Below are 20,747 nucleotides of genomic sequence, written 5' to 3'. Positions count from 1 at the left end.
ATTTAAGAGTTTGCATGGCCTTAAATGTAAACAATTTAACTGAAGACGTTTTAAGGACTCGCGGAAACCCTAATAAGAACATAGTCCAGTGCAAACATTTCTGTCATGCATTTGGCAAAAAGCTTTTGTTGACTATGAATTTTACCTTTGAAATTTGAGCCAAGTGCAACACTGGCGTCCCCGTTGTTTGTGAGCAGTAGCGTGATGGCGATTTAAATAAAATACAGATTTACAAACAATCCAAACATATGGGTATCCCCTTGAACTTGGTAAAAAGATAATCGGTTTACCATCTTGACTTGAAAATACTGTTTTCATGGTGAGTTTTTCATTTATTATTTGCTAGTGTTAATGAATGTTTACATTAGTGCACGTCCTACGCTGAAATTAATAGGGGAGCGGCTGGAAACTAGCGTTTCATTAACTATAAAACTTGTGCAGTTAAGCTTATTCAGAAGGGAAACTGTTGTCAGTGGACAGAAATATTACCCCGACAAGCCAATGTAAACATTTCAATTGCATTGTCTGTAAATTTGCAACAAACAAATATACAGAGGTCCTTTTTTTATTAGTAGCCTACAGAACATTGTCAAAACAGCCTAAAAGGACAGTTAAAAAGGGCTTAATTTAAAAAAAAAATAGTATTCTAAATGGTACCATAAAATAACCTGGTATTTGCAGGATTTTTTAAATCAAATGTAAGACCTTTTTAAGATCTGCACTTCACATTTCAGCCTTTAAACAATTTTTGAAGAAAAGCGATGAGTCAAAAGTATCAATTATTATATTAATTTAAACAATTAATTATTATATTAAATAACATATAAATATATCTTAGTGTCTTAATTGTTTCGATTTTTATAATGCATTAGCTTTTTGTCGATCCACTGGTTCACATTTAAAAATATGTAGCAAAAATAGCAGATGGGCTTATTGAAAAAACTAGCGACCTCTCCTGGTTGGAGATAGTATTAACATCATAAACTGAAAGCAATCTTTACGTGACTTGCTTTTCAAATGTTTTCAAATTGATCATCCGAGTCTAATATGATCCAGCGGGCCGTATACGGCCCATCCCTGGCCTACTTGATAATGTCAGATCGCACATCATTACAACAACACTTCCCATATTATCGCAGACGATGCTGTATCGCACAACCCGGACTCAACTTGAGTGGAAAATGAATCATCCGCGGTTGCAGTGTTGCCAACTAATTTTCAGGGAAAGTTGCTAAAGGAAGATTGATTTGTTGCTAAAAGTTGCTAAATGACGCGATGTCATTGCGCGGTGACGTCATTGCGTAATCACGATGCAAAACTGTGTCACTGCATCAAATCTCAGCAAAAAAAAAAAAATTAATGTTAATTTAGATGTGTTTATAAAATAATATGAATGCATACTATAATATAAAAATATAAATAACAAATTTTAAATACAACATTGAATTATTAAACACTTTCAAATTTTTTAACAATTAGCTTAATTCATGTGAATTGTGTACTGCTAGGCACCTTTGGTTTCCTCTTTTTGTGTAATTTAGATGGAAAATGTGTGCCTTTTTTATCATTTGAGTCACTTATCAAAAGTTGCTAAATGTTGCCAAATAAATTTTATTTATTCAGTATTCTGCCTATTGTCAATTTTTATGTCTTCAATAAAAGAAAGAAAACACAAGAACAACATGAGGTTAATAATAAGTCAATAATAAGAGTAATTTTGTTGTATTTAGTTGTCACTTCACAATTAGAACTCACCATACTGTTCCAATGGAATCTCTATAAAAATATGCACTCATCTGTTTTTATGAAGTATGAATCATTAAAGTACTTCTTTGACAACATCCATCATATTGGCCAGCTGGTGAGTAGTTGAGTAAATCAGAAGTATTTGCTGAATTGATGGGACATGCTAGCACATATTTGGCTTAAGTGACATCTGTTATTATGGGCATATATTATAGGCCCTTTTCACAGCTCTGAGTTTGGACTGTGGAAGTAAACAACAGCAGGGAAAACTTTTTAGAGGTAAATGGGAGACCATAGAAAATGTAATTTTTTGCATTCCTATTTGCACCGAGAGCAAAAGAAAAAAAAACACTGCTGCGTTTAATAAGGGTGTAACAGTTTGTAGTTGATCTGTGATCCATACAGACACGGCCCCATGGTTCGATCATCATTATACAGTTTATCATTTGCATGAGTTTTTAGGTCTTGCGAGTTTAAATATGTAAGCCATTTTAAACCATCAAGCACAAGCAGATGCTATAAAGAACTCAGTTTGGTTGTGTTTTAAGTGAACAAACATTTGAGAAACATAAACAGTTGAGAAAGAAATCACACATCGTGTCAATATATTGGATCTTTAGGTGTGCATTAGGTCTTAAAATGACAGCAAACTAATATACTTACCTCTGCCTGTCACTAACAACAAAAGACAAAGAAAAAAAACAATTATTGACTGAATAAGTTTTGTAGCTTTTTAAAAAGATTAATCTTTTTTTTCTGTTTATTACCCTGTTCCCAGGTGTGTCTTGTTTGCCTATTACCACTTGTGATTTAATCACTCTGTGGTTCTTGTTTTTTTTTCCTCGTGTTTGAATTATTAATAAAATTGCATTTGGATCTTATTCACCCTCACCTCTGAGTTTACACCATCTGCACAGGTAAAAATTTACAATTGCAAGGGAAGTCAGAATTGTGAGATAAGAAGTTGCGGTTACCTCTTATTATTTTTATTCCATGGCAGAAACAGAAAAACAGAATTGCGATATTGTAAACTCAGAATTGCTAGAATAAAAATTAGAATTGTGTGATTAGTACTTTAATCGTTCACTCAGCTGTTGTATTAGGAAACTCCCTTGCAGCAGTGTTTACTACAGTTTTTTTTATTATTATTTTTAAATAATACTATAATATTAAAATTGTAATATAATTATATATGTACATGAAATTTAAAAAAAGTTTTTTTAAATTTTTGCATCATCACAGTCTGTGAAAAGGGTCTTTTGTGCACCTGACCAAACATCACATTATGTATATGGAAGTTATTTTTTATTGACTCACTGACACACTCTTTGTACTTGCAGAACTACTTGCCATATAATCAGGACATTCTTTATGCACATAGCTTTGGAGAGCAGTATTTCGTGCTCCGTGATATCCCAGAAGTCTCTGTCTGTAATTATATTTGAGAAAAACTGCCACATTTTGATATCAACACACCATTCTTATATATCCTTGGATGCAATGATTACGACCGAACCATCGTTGAGGACAACTGCATGGTTGATTCGTTGAATGATTTTGAGAGCTTCTGCTGTCAGAAGAGATTCCGCAACTGCCCCCTCATACTTTTTTTTTTGTTTTTTTTTTAACAAAATGGATCTGCTGACAGAAAAAGTACAGACTTCAGATATCCGGAAGCATTTTCCTGAGTTCCCAGGTAATCCCCATAGGCTGGAAGATGTGCAGGAATTCTTGGTTCAAAGCTTTTAAAAGAGGAAAGGGTTTCGGAAAGTGTTTGAGAGTGTTAAAGATGACATAATGGTCTGGATCCTCAAACTTTTCATTGCTGTAAGAATTTCCCAAATGGGGGTTCGTGAGTCGATGAAAAGCTAATAATTAACTAAATTGAATGGAAAACAACTGAGGCTGCGCAATTAATCTAAATAATACGGAAATTATGTATACAGCCTAATGCGCTGCATGTTACAGAGTGAAGAACAAAATAAAACCCTTTAGAGTTTGTATGAAAATAAGATATATACAATTTTTTGTATTGTGATATTTTGTGTACGAAAATTAAAAACTATTATTAAATAGAATAAATTATTACATATGTGATCGTTTGTGTGTTTATTTTTCGCCTGTGTTTTGATCTTAAGATTTAGTACTCTTTTAGAACATATGTAATAGCGCCCCCTACCGTATAACAGAGAAAACATGGAAAGCCTGAAAATTCCATCAATGGAAAGAAAAGAGTTAAAATGTTATATCTAAGGGGTTCAGCTGATCAAAAAGTTTCAGAAGTTTTTGTAGAAACATTGAAAAGTTCCAGCGAAAGAAAAAAACTGAAAATACAGGTTGGAAAAATTTAATTGAATTTGAGACTGTACATCTTCCTTTATTAAACCGTAAAAAAGGTCTCAAATGGTTACGCAGTATATTCTCAATAGCAATCCACTATATTCTCTTCACTCTGCTGGGCTGCTGAAAGAATGTCCTCCATTAGCGATCGGGGCGAATTCACAACATGATCACTACTTAATGTCAACATCCTCTGCATGTCATCTAGATCTAGAATCTGCAGTATCTTGGGTAGGCTAATGTCTTTGGTGCAGTGTAAATCACAGTCCGTTCCCTCATCAGATCCTGTAACTCCATTTGTGACACACACAGATGCTTTGGCCTGTTGTTTGTTGAGGTATCTTCTCTGCACCTCATCCCCCCATCTGTTCCCACATACATTTAAGACAAGAATGCTGTGATCCAAATCTGCGGTCTCAGCTGTAAGTGTTCCGAGTTTGACCAAGAGTGCACAGGCTTTCTCACACACTGGTCTGTCACAGTCAAACAAGCTGTTAAACAGCAAGTCAAACAGCCCAAAATCTTTAAACTTGATCAAGGCTTGCGTAAAGCGCGTCTCTTCAGAGGAACCGAAGTTCTGGACTGCGTACGGACAGCAGGTCAGTGTCTTCTCCATCAACACTTCTGCTAGCTCCAGTGTGTGCATTTTCACTTCCCAGTCAAAATCGCTGCCTCCCAGTGACAGGACGGAGCTCAGGGACGACTCCAAGGCCATTATGAGGTGTGATCCTTTCAGCCATGATGTGAAAGCTTGGACCACTGCTCTACGAGGAAAGCCCTCTGTGTCCTGAGAGAGAATGGCCATCATCTGCATCAAAGCATCCTCCTAAATTCCAATGTTACATAAAAAATGTGTGATTAGACTGAGAAACTAAACAAAACTAAAAATATCAACATGCTGCCAAGCTTCAGGTCATTAAAATGATCAATAAGCTACAATTACGCATCTGGACAAGATCAGGAAGGTGTTGTAGACACTGGTGGTCCAAACTTTTCATTTAAAGGCATATCAAATGAGTCAAATTGACTCAAATCTGGTCAACTGGTGGGTTGCAACAGTCAGAGTTTAATTCTCACTTAGTGAAGAACATATTGTTTATGAATTATGTAGTTTAAAGGGATAGTTCACCCAAAAACGAAAATGACCCCATTATTTACTCATCCTCAAGCCATCTTAGGTGTATATGACTTTCTTCTTTCAGACGAGTACAATCGGAGTTATATAAAAAAAATGTCCTGGCATTTCCAAGCTTTTTAATGGCAGTGAATGGTGGTGAGATTTTGAAGCAAAATAAACTGCGTCCATCCATCATAAAAAGTATCACTTTAGAAAAATGCAGGACCATTCTAAAGATCATATTTGAAGAGCTGGAATTATGTACAATGAGTAATTTTCTCACCAGAAGTTTGCTATTGCTCACAAGCACCGTCTGATGGAAAGAAGCAGTAACTGCCTCCCCGACAGCAGCCACAGCACTAGCTCTGACATAGCCTTCTGCATCTGCCAATGAAGAAAGGAGAACAGAGACCATACCACTGGTGTGGAGAGCTTCAGAGAAACCACTGTTACCTGGGAGAAAGAGACAAGAAGTACAATAATAGGAATGAAAATGATCACTAAAATAGTCTGCACAGCAAGAATTGAAATGATGCAAGTGTAGAGATAAATATGCTTGTGGTACCGTTGAGGGCAGCAGTCAGCTGGGTGATGAACTCTAGTGTGGAGTCTCTCACTTCCCATCGCAAATCACACATCCGTTTCTCCAATACAGGAAAGAGGTCTGCAAAACACACAAGCAAGCTTCATGACCATCTACTGACAAAATATTTACAATAGCTTACAATGTCAGCACATCAAGCTGTTTCATTTCAAAACAATAGGATCATATTTGTTTCTTTTCAAGGGATTGTTCGTCCAAAAATGATTTCCTCATTTACCCTCATGTCATCCCAAACCTGTATGACTTTCTTTTTTCTGTGGAATACAAAAGAAGATCTTTTGAAGAATGTTGGGAACCAAACTGTTTTTGATTACGACCCACTGAATTTCCATCATATGTTTTGACCATACGATGTATGTCAATGGGACCCAAAATGGTCTGGTTACCAACATTCTTCAAAATATCCTCTTTTGTGTTTAACAGAAAAGTCATAAAGGTTTGAAACGACATGAGTGTAAAAATTTGTTTCATTTTTGGGTTGATTATGATAAAGGACCTCTCATCCTAAAATTAAATCAATATGATTGGTTAGTTTAGTTATTTGGTTTATAGTTTAATTATTTTTTAACAGGGATAATTTCGGCAGGCCTCTTTTATCAAAATATCAGAATTCTGTTAGAGCTCCTCACCATGGCTGATAAACTGCAGGAGATCAGGGAAAGGCGAACACACAATCCACCTCTTAACGGCCTGAAATGTTTTCTTCAAGACCTTGGAAATCACAGAAAGCTTCAAGTAAATAAGGTGTTTCAACAACCAATCAGCTTTGAAGGCAAAAAATCTGAAGCAGTTAATATTAGTAACACAGTATACGAATATGCACATACTTACTGTGGCATGGGAATCTGGACTCTGTAAATAGTCCAAGAGGACACCAAATATGTCCTTCCTTAAATCCAGGTTTTCTGGATATAGAAAGATTAATCAGACAAAAAAACATTCAACATCAACACCGATCACTTTCAAGGTCAATGATGCCAAAACCAGGGCTGTCACTGACCTCTAAACTTTTTTCTTTATTTTTCAAAAAAGTAACTAAAAAACATAAATTATATGATACAATTATAGTTATAATTTAAAAAAAGTAATAGAATTTAAATCTATAACCCAGGGCAAAACTAAAAGGATATATCTGCTAGCATATATCATCTCCCATGTAACCACAAAATACACATATACATTGTTTAATCAGGTTGTTTCATGTATCTACTCATTTAATGTATTTATGCAAAAATATTGTTTATATTGATAAGGATATCTTTTATTTTTATGATATGGCTTACTCATCACAGCCTCACCTTCATATACACTGAGTGCACCTAATGTATCCAGGCCACACCTCTGAACCTTGCAGCAGCCAATCAGGTGAGTGAATGCATTAATATGTAGCAAAGAGGAGGGGCAATGCCCAGAGCACATCCTCAGAAGCAACGCCACAGAACTGGTGATCGAGTGAATGGAAATATCTTCAAAGAGGTATTTCTAACAAAAGAAAGGTACACTTTTCATGGTGTAGTACACACACTTTACAATATTTAAATCTATTGCCACAGACTTTACAGCGAAATCAGCATGGACAATGAAAAAGTCTGTATAGACCAGCCTAAGGTTTCAAGAGAGATTTTGAATTTGAACCTTAAAGGGGTGCTATTATGCTTTTTCACTTTTTCAACTTTAGTTAGTCTGTAATGTTGCTGTTTGAGCATAAAAAAGGTCTGCAAAGTTACAAAGCTCAAAGTTCAGAGATATTTAACAGAAATCACTTTTCAAAAACTACAACGAACGACTTGTTTGGACTACAACGCATATTTTCCGGGATTTGTGATATCACAAATATCGACGAATGGGACGAGACCTGGTTGAGCTGCACTAGAGAAGGCAACGAGTGTTATCACTATGTCGGAGACACGCTAGCTTTCCCAAGGCAGACGAACTTAGAGTGGTTACAATCCTCCGGGTTTAAATCGCGCTCAAATTGATTTGATTTTGACGCAATATTTACACTGAAGCTCGCAGGCGGCTATGGTAAGGGGCGTGACATTTCCCGACCAGGCGCCGAGTGGTGCCAATCACAACACCCACTGGCCCAGCTAACCAATCACAGCACGCACTGGCCCAGCTAACCAATCACAGCACGCACTGGCCCAGCTAACCAATCACAGCACATTTCGTATTTCAGAAGGCGGGCTTTCATTTGATACAGGAACTATTCGAGCCGTTCATGCCAGACTGGGGAGAGAGGTGTTGTAATAATGTAAAATATGTGAAAAATAACAACCTAGTATGAGAGCCTGTTCTAGTACACCCCCAAAACAAAATCAAGACTTTGTAAAAGAGCATAATAGGACCCCTTTAACACAATGTCTTAAAAAATATTGCGTTCATGGTCAAAGCCATTCATCTAGAGCACATTTACATAGAAAAACAATTTAAAAAGCAGTGCAATGGAACACAAAAAAAGGGTTCAGTGTGAACCAGCCCTAAGAAATTCTTTACTGGAGTGACTGTCTAATCAGAAGTCTACTTACTGTGTGTGCCAGCTGAGCTAGGCTTGATAAACTCTGCATGAGGAGGGAAATGCATGAGGCTTTCTGGGATAGCTGTTCCTTCAGGACTACATTAATTTCCTTTTCTGCTTGAGGCTGTGTTGACACACACTGCAGGGGAAGCAAGATGATATCCGTAGCCTTCCTCTTTAAAACCTCAGGACTAAAGGATAAAGTGAGAGAGAACTCTTCAGTGAATATTACAATACATAAAAGACTGCTAGTTCAAATGTATGTATTTTGCAATACGTATATGTATAAAAGTCTACGGTAGTCACCATTTCTCCAGCTTTACAATTAGTGCCGCACACTGAAAACACTCCTTTCTGTTTCCATCACCCAACATGGCTTCTAATAACTCCTCCACTTTATACTCCGATTGGCTGAGCAGAGGTGTCCTGTAACATTAACAATAATAATTTCCCTGCATCCTTGCATTAATTGTTTAAATTAAATAGCAAGTTACAAAAGCATCTCTGACAATAACATTGAGTACATATTATAGAATGTACATTGTTGTATAGTCTTCCCTTAAAACAGGAACTGAAATCAACTATAGTGATATTTCATTGCCATTTATTGGAAAAAGACAGAAAGGCCTACCATAACTCATTGGTTAAGAGAAATATCTTCATGCATTGCAATGGAAAAGATAACTCATATGCTTAAGGGTAAACAAGCTAAATTTAAGAAAATATGGAGTCCATTTTTATTATTTATTTAATGTAGGGATATTAACAATATAACAGAGGATCAAAATTCTAGATTGGGTATTTAAATATATTTTAATGTGCATTATATTAACCCCTTACAACTGCGGTTGTTATTGTTTGCAATGGATTATTAAATCTAACTTCCAAAGTACAGACTGTATTAACCCTTATGTTGGTTTTGTGCTTTACACTTTTTATGTAATATGAGCCCCTAGTGTTTGTTTGTTTTCTTTTCTTTTCTGTACATAGTAAGTATTGTTACAGACACGGTATGTACATGTGTCAGTCTTGTAAGTGTTTCAAGAAAATTTTATAAAAATAATATTACAAACTATAGTAATATTGTACTGTATAATAATTCGTAAAAGAAAAATGTAAAATGTGGAAAAAAAAAACATTAAAAAACATTATATTACCACTTTAACTACAAAAATTAGAATAAACAGGATTAATTAATGTAACCTATTGAAATATGTAAGGGATAAAGTACATGTTTCATTATCATGAAACTACTTATAGTAAATAATAAATAAATAATTGCATTTACAAGAAATATTGATCTGAGATCAATCATAATAATTACATTATAATATAATTATAATATACACCACTGGTCAAAGATTTGGAATAATTAAGTTTTTTGTAATGCTTCTGAAATAAATCTTTTATGCTCACCAATTTTATCAAAAATACAGGGGAAAAAAAATATAGTGAAATATTATTACAATTCAAAACAAAGTTTTCCTATTAAAATATATTTTGAAATGTAATTTATTCCTGTGATGGCAAAGCTGAATTTATTTGCAAAATGTTATTACAATTTAAAATTTTCATTCAAATGTATTTTCAATTTGTAATTTATTCCTGGGATGGCAAACTTTTCAGCAGCCATTACTCCAATTTTCTGTGTCATAAATCATTTTTGCATTCACAGGAATAAATTATTTATACATTTTATAAAATATATTAAAATAGAATTTTTTTATTGAAATTACATATTACATTTCTACTGTATTTTTAATACTTAATTATTCCACACTTTTGACTTTTAGTGTATGTTATTATAATGTAATTTTTTTGCTAATAAAAATATTTCAACTCCAATTAATAGATAAATAAGATGTAACAAATCTCCTATTCAACTCACCCCAAAGCAGCTTCTAGAACAGTTATCAGAGTCTGAATCAATGATTCAGACCCCCTGTTGACAAAGACTTCCAGGGGTACTAGCACATCTTTCCACAGCGTGCTTATGATAGGCTCTCCACACTGAGAGAGAACCAGTGACAGAAGCCGTAAGCCCTGGAGGACCCGAGGACAATCCTCTGAGCTCAACGCCTCAACCACAGCATTCATAATCTCAGAGGAGGCCGAGACCCAATCAGGCCTCAAAGATGATTCACTTGATCCCACAACATCACTGCCGCTGGTCATGTTTGATGACGTGAGGAAATTTAGGATATGCACTAAAAGCTGATTAGCCAAACAGGCAACAAACAGACTCCTGTCGTTCTGCAGCTGGAGAATCACTTTGATGAGTCCTGTGGACACAACAGCATTCATATTAACACTTAAAGCTTGAAAAGTTCAATAATATTTTTTCATTGTTTCATCTTACACTAAATACCAGCAAACAGGCAACTAACTAGAATAATTAGAATTAAAACAACACAACGTGTTTACTTTTGTGTGATGGCCTTTCATTAATATTAAATACAGAGCATGCATGTTTATGTACACTGTCATTCAAATGTTTGTGGTTGTTATGATATATTTGATCAAAAATACAGAAAAACAGTGATATTGTGAATTGTGTAAAATAAAATAAAATAAAAATTTAATTTTATTCCTGTGATAGCAAAGCTGAAGTTTTAGCATCACTTCATTCTTCACTGTCACATGATACAATGTTGAAAACAGTTGTGCAGATATTATTATTATTATAATTTGTATTATTATTATTTACGGTAATAATCAATACATCACGGTACATTTTCTTTGATGAATAAAAAGTTCAAAAGAACAGCATTTATTTTAAAAATAAATCTCAATGGAAACGTCTTCACTGTCACTTTGGATTTGAATTTAATGCAATTTAAAAGTATTAATTTATTCACAACTGTTAAAAAATTGCTGCACTTCATCTGCTATCTAAATTAAAGTAGCTGCAATCACATTGCAATCTAAACCACATATTTTGTTGCATTTACTTTATTACACTTACAGGGCTAAATCTCCTATTGTCTTGCCGAAGTCCATTTTTACTCACTTACAGTCAAACCAAAAATTATTCAGACACCAGATATTATAAATAATTTTTTTTACTAGTGGGTGCAGGACACTATAGTTCATTTATGTAAGTGAGGATAGCAAAACAAAGTAAACTGTGACATATTATACCCAAAAATTCTTCATACAGTGGACTACCAGTAAAACTGATAAAAAATTTGGGACCAAAAATCATTCAGACACTTTGACATGACCATGTTTTGCTTAAAGAGATAGTTCACCCAAAAATGAAAATTCTGTCATTAATTACTCACCCTCATGTCGTTCCAAACCCGTAAGACCTTTGTTCATCTTCGGAACACAAATTAAGATATTTTTGATGCATTCCGAGAGCTCTCTGACCCTCCATAGACAGCAAGGATCCTTACACGATCAAGGCTCAAAAACGTAGCAAGGAGATTGTTAAAATAATCCATGTGACATCAGTGGTTCAACCGTAATTTTACGAAGCTACATGAATACTTTTTGTGCACAAAGAAAACAAAAATAAGGACTTTATTCAACAGTTCGTCTCCTCCGCATCACCCTATAGCGCCATTTTGGAGAGTATCACCTCCGTAAACAACGTAAGCAACGTATGTACGTGGAAGATGAACGAAGGTCTTACAGGTTTGGAACGACATGAAGGTGAGTAATTAATGACAGAATTTTCATTTTTGGGTGAACTATCCCTTTAAGTGTTTTTCTTTAATTGCTAATGCAACCTTTTTACACCACAGACTGAACAAAATTAACCATTGCTTGGTGACTGGTTGACCTAAATTGGTTTTATCTAATTGTTTACTTAAATTTAACAGCTGACAGCTATTCAACCTAATTCATTACATACCTTTCTACGACATTATCAAGATGAATTTGTTCTGACACAGTTTAACTCTGAGTTCTTGTCATATTTTATTACCATTTTCTAAACTAAATCGAATAAACTATGAGAAATGTTCAAGGTGTCTGAATAAATGTTGGTTTGACTGTATGCTTTCTGAATAATTTTGGAGCTGTTCTCACCATTTCCACATATGAAGCCCAAGGCTTGCTGGTGTTTCAGCATATCCAACAGTCCCTGCAGCCAGCCACTGCGAACCGAGGCATCCTCCCAGAGATCACACACACCCCAGGCTTCCCGCTCAAACACATACACCAAAAGACCTCCCTCCTGATCTCCATAAACAGACAACACATAAACCGGATGTTATTGGAAAATGCTGCAAACTGCAAAGTATATCATTGAACTTTTTGTTGTTGTTTGTGTGTGTGTTAGAGCAGTGGTTCTCAACCAAGGCACCAGAGCCCACTAGAGGCCCTCAGCAAACCTCAATGTAAATTAATATAATCTTAAAAATGACATTACATATTTTCATATTTTTCAAGCTGAAAAATATTTTATTGGGTAGAAATTGCTATTTGTATGTATGTATGTATGTATATATATATATATATATATATATATATATATATACACATATACATGGACATTAATTTGAGCGAGCAACTCTGCCACTGATGTTGTAAAAATATCGTGGAAACTGTCTCACATCAAGCAAGTTGAACCCCTGCGTTGTGGCAGCCAGAAGTCCAGTCAGTTTGAGGGTGAAAGACAGGATAGCAGGATCTGTCGTTTTAGACGTACAAACATTGGAAATGAACTCCAAGAGGCACGGCTGATGCTGCAAAAGCACCTGTCCATTACCTGAAGAAACACATACTAGTTACCTATAGATACACTACAAGTACACTACAATATATTACTCTACCAAAACTTCTCAACTAATCAAAAAAATATACATTTGATCAAGCAAGTTGAACCCCTGCGTTGTGGCAGCCAGAAGTCCAGTCAGTTTGAGGGTGAAAGACAGGATAGCAGGATCTGTCGTTTTAGACGTACAAACATTGGAAATGAACTCCAAGAGGCACGGCTGATGCTGCAAAAGCACCTGTCCATTACCTGAAGAAACACATACTAGTTACCTATAGATACACTACAATATATTACTACCAAAACTTCTCAACTAATCAAAAAAATATACATTTGATCCCAGGTTACTTACTTTGGCTGTGCAGCTCTTTGAACCAATCAAGCAGCTTCTCTAAAGAGGTGTCATCAGGTGGAGACTGCTTTGGGTCGGCCAGGACCAGGCAGACCGCTGGCAGCAAAGATAAGCAGTCACTGTCCATGATATCAAAGTCCCTGGATCACCAGCACATAGTTTCTCCAAACAGGACAAGGCTGTTTAATGTAGTACTCGGTCAAATCACACTGGAAGTAGCAACAATAAAATACGTTACCTATATAAGTTACCTTGACACAACAGGGTAACGTTACGTAAGTATGGAGAAATGATTCAAACGTTTATCAAACGTTTTTAAGAGTTTGCAACTGTCCTGTATAACAAGACTTTCAAAAGCAACTGGAAAAACATCTTCACTCTGAACGTAACTACAATAAGGGAAAAAACACCCATTTATCACATTTAAAACAGCTTGATATAAAAGTGAGCTGCACTTACTGTACATTCGCTCCGTACGGAGTGCAGGAAAGGACATAAGAAACTACATCCTGAGCGTTTATGGCGCGCAGCGTTGACGCGTCTAGCGGAGTATGCGCAAATCCGGCGCACTTTAATGTTCTTGAATAGCGTAACCGCCTCGCACTCACTCGCATGGTTACAGCACACGCTTTGAGAGTTCCTAACTGCGCAGTCAGGAGGCAGCCAGCATCAACACTATCTGACGCATTTCTACTAGTTGTGTAACTAAAAGCAAACACACTGCATCATACTCAACAATTCCAGCTCGTCAAATGCAGGATACGGTAAATATGGCGGCTGAATCGGAATTCGATGAAGAAGAGGAGCCTTCGTTCAGCGATCCAGAGGATTTTGTGGATGACATCGATGATGAAGGTAAAGAGGCTGCAATCAAATCCGCTATGTGCGCGGCCTCAGCGCTAGACATCAGATAAACTAAAACTGCTATTTAAAAAAATCCCTGAGCAATAATATTATGACATCTTTCTTTATTGTGTATTTCTGTGCGCTTAGAATAAAAGGACAATTTCTGATAATTTGACAGCAAGCACACGAAATATGTGTCATATGCATCCTGTCATATTTTGCACATCTGTCATTTATTTATATATATATATATATTCATTCAGTTCTGTTTTTGCTACTTTCGGGCCTTGCAAATATTTTGCATGGTTTCCACCAGAATACAGTTATTTTCATCAAAAAAATATTACATTTGAAATTGAATAAAATATGTTTTATTAACTGGTATATTAAGACATCACATGATAATTTTATTAACATGATACTAATAAAACCATTAAATAATTAAAACATTAGAAAAAATATTTCACCTAAAATGTTCTTTACATGGAAACATTTAAATTAACTGGTTAATTAATATTATTTAAAATTACTTTTTATTCATTAGGTTACAGTTAATTGTCAGATTAGGTAACAAGTTTTAAGTTTTTTATGTTTTTACATTTTTGAAGAAATAATAATGTTTTTATTATAATTTGATAATAGTAATTATATATTTTATTTTCTCTACTGAGGCTAAACTCTACTTACTGTACGGCAATTGTAGGATCTATTTTATAAAACATCACATTTTAAGTTTTAATGCGGGTATTAAATATAATGTTTTGTATAATGTGTTTTCCAGTAGCCCAATTTCTACTTGTGAGTGATTCGTTATCTGTCGTTTTGTGCAGAGTTGTTGGAGGATGTTTTGAGGGAGAGACCTTTGGAGGCTGATGGGATCGCTTCGGTGGTCGTGGTGGACAACGTTCCCCAGGTGGGACCTGAACGTCTGGAGAAACTGAAAAATGTGATCCATAAAATCTTCTCCAAGTTTGGAAAAATCACTAATGAATTTTACCCTGAAGTGGCTGGGACGACAAAAGGGTAAGTTACTGGCTTGAATTTTAAATTTTTTCAGATAAAACTATTAACTATGATTGCAATGATTCAGATTTTTTTTATAGACCATGATTTGGTGATAAATGTGAAATGTTCTCAGGTATATCTTTCTGGAGTACGCCTCCCCAAACCAGGCTCTGGAAGCTGTTAAGAATGCAGATGGTTACAAGCTGGACAAGCAGCACACATTCAGAGTCAATCTGTTCACCGATTTTGATAAGTATGTTTTCAGAGGGTTTCATATGTTTGGAAGATTATAACTGGTTATGAATGGCTTATGACTGTTTTTCGCAAGCTGAAAAAAATACAGCTTTCTGTTACTATACAAATATTGAGGTTCACTAGTGATTCAGATCTTACGGAGCATATATTTTTCTTTTCTTTTTTGTTATGTTTTTAGCCAATGACAATGGCATTACATAATTTTCTGTCACTGTTTACCAGGGCAACATGAGGCACTGGTTTGAGGATCCAGACTGTCGTGATCAATACAGTGTAATCTATGAATCAGGAGAGCGAACTGCCATATTTTCCAACGACCCGAAGGAGCCAATCCTGGTTGAAGAGAGAGCTGTGAGCACATTTCCTTTAAAACAAACTTCTTTCAGGGTTATTTTAGTATTATTTATTTACTATTAAATAATGAATATAAGTTATTATATTAGTTATTTTAGATTGCTTTAGTGTTAGTATTATTAGTATTATTTATATGCTAAATATTATTAATATTTAGAATTTGAATGTTTGTCATTTTAGTTAGTTTTAATAATTGTTTTTCTTTTTTATGTATTTTTTATTTTTATTTAATTTAATGTTTTTATTTCAGTTTTAGTAGTTTTAGCACTTAAATTATTTTGTTTAAGCAACATTTCTGATTTTTGTTTTTTTAGTAAAAAAAATTTTTATCTAATATTTATTTAATTTTGGTTTATTTAAATGAACAAACATTTCTTTAACATTTAATAAACAATAACAAAACTGATTTGCTTTAAACTTGTAAGTGTTCAAAACCCAGTTTTTTTGAAAGGATAAAGATTTGATATTTGCTCTAGAGGTTTTCTTCTAGACATCGATTGGTGGAATAGTAATGTTCAAATTGCTCATCCACAGTGTTTCATTTACAGTATTAATTGCAAGCCTAGTGATCAAAAGTGTTAAATTTTTTGATGTCTACACTTAATTTTGACTACTTTGTCATGTCATTCTACCAAGCAAATAAATGTGGTATAATCCTTACATTATTAGCGCTGGACTGAGACTTACGTCCGCTGGTCACCCAAAGGGACATATCTGGCCACCTTTCACCAGCGGGGAATTGCATTGTGGGGTGGAGAGAAGTTCAAGCAGATACAGAGATTCAGCCACCAGGGTGTCTCTCTCATTGACTTCTCCCCATGCGAGAGGTAAACACCTGAGAAAGAGAGCGAGAGCAGCTATTACAGAGTTACACATGTGAATAACACATTAAAAATGTTCGTCAGGTATGTGGTGACTTTCAGCCCACTGATGGACACTAAAGAGGACCCTCAGGCCATCATCATCTGGGACATCCTGACCGGACAGAAAAAACGTGGCTTCCATTGTGAGAGTTCGGCACACTGGCCTATTTTTAAGTGAGTGTTTTAATTAGCCTTTGTTCGTTCGTGTTTATGTACCTTTCACTCAGATAATAAGAATTTCTAAATTGGTTCTCTCACAGGTGGAGTCAAGATGGAAAGTTCTTTGCCAGAATGACACAAGACACTCTGAGCATCTATGAAACCCCAATAAGGCGTTATCTTTAATTAATATGTAGTTGTTGCATTTACTCTTGTAATTTTTATTAATACCTTTGTTAATTTCTTCCAGTCAATGGGTCTGCTAGATAAGAAGAGTTTGAAAATAAGTGGAATAAAGTAAGTCTTAACGAACATCTGCTGTATTGTAGAATGGCATAATTCATCCCAGATTTATTTTAGTACCATGGAGATAAATATTTTTTTATTTTTATAAGAGTTATTTCTTATGTGTATGTATGTGTGTGTGTTAAACGTTTAGTAAATTTACTGTTTTAATTAAATATGTCTATAGTTTTTTTATTTATTTTTGTTTCAGTTGTTGTTATTTTGGAAATCGAACCTAATGAAGAAGAGAAATGTTGGCACTAGCTGAAATAAATTAGTTTTTTATATTTTATTTTAGTTAACATTTATTTTTTAAGCAACCATTTTTATGATTTACTATAATAACCCTTATGAACTATAATAACCCTGATTTCACCCATCCCCCCCCCCAAAAAGTCATAATTTTTTACACTGATTTCATTCTGCACAGAATAATGACTATAAGAGCAACAGAATAACTATAAGAGTAACTTTGAATCATTAAAAATGATCTATCTGAGTGTTATCAGGGAGTCAGGTTATTGTAAAGTGCAACCCAAAAATTTTTTCCTGTTCGACAGAGATTTTTCTTGGTCCCCGGGAGACAACATCATTGCTTTTTGGGTCCCAGAAGACAAGGACATTCCAGCCAGGGTAACGCTCATGCAGTTCCCGTCCCGTTTAGAGATTCGGGTGCGGAATCTTTTCAACGTGGTGGACTACAAGCTTCACTGGCAACGGCAGGGTGACTACTTGTGTGTGAAGGTGGACCGAACACCCAGAGGAACACAGGTGTGTGTGTGTGTGTGTATGTGTGTGTGTGTAGAAAGTCTTTATAGGACTTAATCACTTGTTTTCATATTTCCCCTATTTGTTTTCTGTTCTTCAATAGGGTGTCGTCACAAACTTTGAGATTTTCCGCAGGAGAGAGAAACAGGTTCCTGTTGATGTGGTAGAGATGAAAGGTAACCAAGACCTTAAATTTTCTTAAAGGCCTTAAAGAGCATTTAATTGTATATTGGACTAAATGTAACATCTGATCTTTATAAGAGAGCATCATTGCATTTGCCTGGGAACCCAACGGCAGTAAGTTTGCAGTACTACATGGAGAATCACCCAGAATAAATGCCTCATTTTACCACGTCAAAAGCAACGGCAAGATTGATCTCATCAGTAAGTGCCAATCTTTTTTTCACTTAAATTTAAGTTTTTATAGATGAAATCTATGTTAGTATATTTAATACTATGTAAATCTATGTTAGTAATATTATCCTAATGAATTTGGTATTCAAAAAAAAAAAATTCTTGTGAATATTCTGTGGTTTTCCAGAGATGTTTGATAAGCAGCAGGCCAACAGTATCTTTTGGAGTCCTCACGGTCAGTTCATGGTACTGGCAGGACTGCGGAGGTTAGTTAATATATTATATTATATTTATTATACTATATTTAAATTGCAAATACCATTCAAAAGTTGGTGTTATGTAAGATTGTTTTGTTTTTGATGTAAGATGTCTCTTACGCTCATTAAGGCTGTATTTATTTGATCAAAAATACAGTAAAAACAATAATATTGTGAATTATTATTACAGTTTAAAAGAACTATTTTCTATATTAATATAACTTAATGTGTAATTTATTCCTGTGATGGCAACGCTGAATTTTAGCATTGTTACTCCTGTCTTCAGTGTCACATGATCCTTCAGAAATCATAATATGCTGATTTGGTGCACAGAATTCCTTATTATTTATTTCCTTATTACTGTTTGAAAGTTGTTGTTTTTTATCTTTATTGCTTGGCTCATACTGGTGATATTTCTCTTTTTCTGTGCAGTATGAATGGAGCTCTTGCATTTGTGGACACGTCGGATTGTACCATTATGTATATCGCGGAGCATTACATGGCCTCTGATGTGGAATGGGACCCTACAGGCAGATATGTGGTGACTTCTGTTTCCTGGTGGAGCCACAAGGTAATATAACATGTTCAGTTCCTTAAGTTACTTTATGCTTATCCTCATAAAGCTTTTTTTTTTATTTGCTGTGCATACATTTATGTACTCTGTATATAGGTGGACAATGCATACTGGCTTTGGACGTTCCAGGGACGTCTTCTGCAAAAGAACAACAAAGACAGATTCTGCCAGTTGCCATGGAGTCCATGCCCTCCTACATTACTCAGTCAAGAGCAAATAAAGGTGATGGCCTTTTCTACTGTTTACATTTGTAACCTCTACACACTATTTTGCATTATAAGACCCTCACCCATAAAAATTTGAACATGGAGGTTTTCCTTATTTTAACAGGCGATTTAGAAGGACCTCAAGAGCAAAAGGACAGACTGAGCCAGTCTAAGGTTTCTAAGGTCAGTTGTTTTTTCGATCGTAATTCGTAATGACTGAGTGAAGGTGTTTAGCAGGATATTCTTTAATAATTCTTTAATAATACTCTGTTTTAATGAGATATAAAAATCAATTCAACAGAAATATCTTCAATAGAAAATGTAACTAATTACATTGACATGTTTGTCTTTTTAATTTTAATTAATTAATTATCCATCCATTGTTTACTTATTATTTATTTATCATTATTATTCATTTATTTTAAATGTATGTGCATTTATTTATTATAAATGTATTTTCCTAAAAATATACATTGTTTAATTGGCTTTGATTCATTTGCTCTGTATTTACATACATTTACTATATATTAACAAATAGCCATCTTCAAGAAATGGCAAAAAACAGATCTCTTTCATTTACACTTGACCCTCTAACACTAGCACTCTCTATTCTATTTCTTTGTTATTTACTTGTTTTCTTTTTATTTAAAACAATCTGACCCTCTAACACTAGCGTTCTCTATTTTTTTCTATTCCATCTACTTGTTTTCTTTTTATTTATTATAAAAATGACCCTCTAACAGTAGCGTTCTCTATTATTTTTCTATTCTTTCAACTTGCTTTCTATTTATTGTAAAAAAAAAAAAAAAAAAAGTCTTGCTATGTGTACTGCGTTAGACTGACCAAGACTTGTCACAGCATTTTCGTATTATTTACATTTAATGTTACAATGTTTCCGTAATGCTCTTGATGCAGGAGTTAGTGGATAAAAGTCGTTTGATGATGGAAGAATACAGGCGGTACAAAGACAGTGCCATTCAGCTTTACAACCAACAGAGGGAGCTGCGCCTTCAGCTCAGAGGAGGTGAGAAACACTGTCCTTTTTTAAACATTTTTCCCCTTATTCTTTTTCTATCATCCTCACACTCTACTAACATGTATTTCCATCAGTTATATTATTGAATTATTATCTCTCAGGTGTGGTCACAGATGAACTGGACAGTAATGTGGAGGACTGGGAAGAGGAAACCATCGAGTTCTTTATCAGTGAAGAGATCATTAATCTTGGAGACCTGGAGTAGACATGCACGGAAAGCACTGTTGTTCCCTTTCAGCAGGGCTCGACAGTGTGAGCATTTCACTCGCATTTGCGACTAAAAATAGATGTGTGCGAACTGGAAAATGTATTTAGTTGCACGTGTGCGAATAATTATTTATTTTTTACCAAAAAAAACAAAAAAAAAGCAGATAAAACACTAATA

General features: G+C 34.9%; 1 protein-coding gene and 2 pseudogenes across 1 annotated transcript; 2 read left to right on the top strand and 1 right to left on the bottom strand.

Moving 5' to 3' along the window:
- The first annotated feature begins 1,786 nt into the window (after positions 1-1,786).
- On the top strand, positions 1,787-3,495 carry LOC107723154 (guanine nucleotide-binding protein subunit alpha-12-like; annotated as a pseudogene).
- Positions 3,496-4,084: 589 nt separating this feature from the next.
- On the bottom strand, positions 4,085-13,954 carry LOC107723191 (BRCA1-associated ATM activator 1-like). Its single transcript, XM_016531738.1, has 13 exons — positions 13,860-13,954; positions 13,401-13,609; positions 12,888-13,042; positions 12,361-12,508; positions 10,214-10,607; positions 8,632-8,751; positions 8,336-8,516; positions 7,106-7,289; positions 6,639-6,712; positions 6,437-6,518; positions 5,769-5,867; positions 5,487-5,656; positions 4,085-4,912 (listed from the first exon to the last, which is right to left on the bottom strand). Exons 2-13 carry the CDS (start codon positions 13,525-13,527, stop codon positions 4,169-4,171), a joined length of 2,478 nt encoding a protein of 825 aa, XP_016387224.1. The 5' UTR covers positions 13,528-13,609; positions 13,860-13,954; the 3' UTR covers positions 4,085-4,168.
- A 47-nt stretch (positions 13,955-14,001) lies between these two features.
- On the top strand, positions 14,002-20,702 carry LOC107723192 (eukaryotic translation initiation factor 3 subunit B-like; annotated as a pseudogene).
- The last annotated feature ends 45 nt before the right edge of the window (positions 20,703-20,747 follow it).

This window comes from Sinocyclocheilus rhinocerous, unplaced genomic scaffold (genome assembly GCF_001515625.1).
Source record: "Sinocyclocheilus rhinocerous isolate Xijiao unplaced genomic scaffold, SAMN03320098_v1.1 scaffold1325, whole genome shotgun sequence".
Taxonomy (NCBI): Eukaryota; Metazoa; Chordata; class Actinopteri; order Cypriniformes; family Cyprinidae; genus Sinocyclocheilus; species Sinocyclocheilus rhinocerous.
Note: the sequence above shows the minus strand (reverse complement) of the source record. Positions and strands in the feature narration are given on the sequence as shown.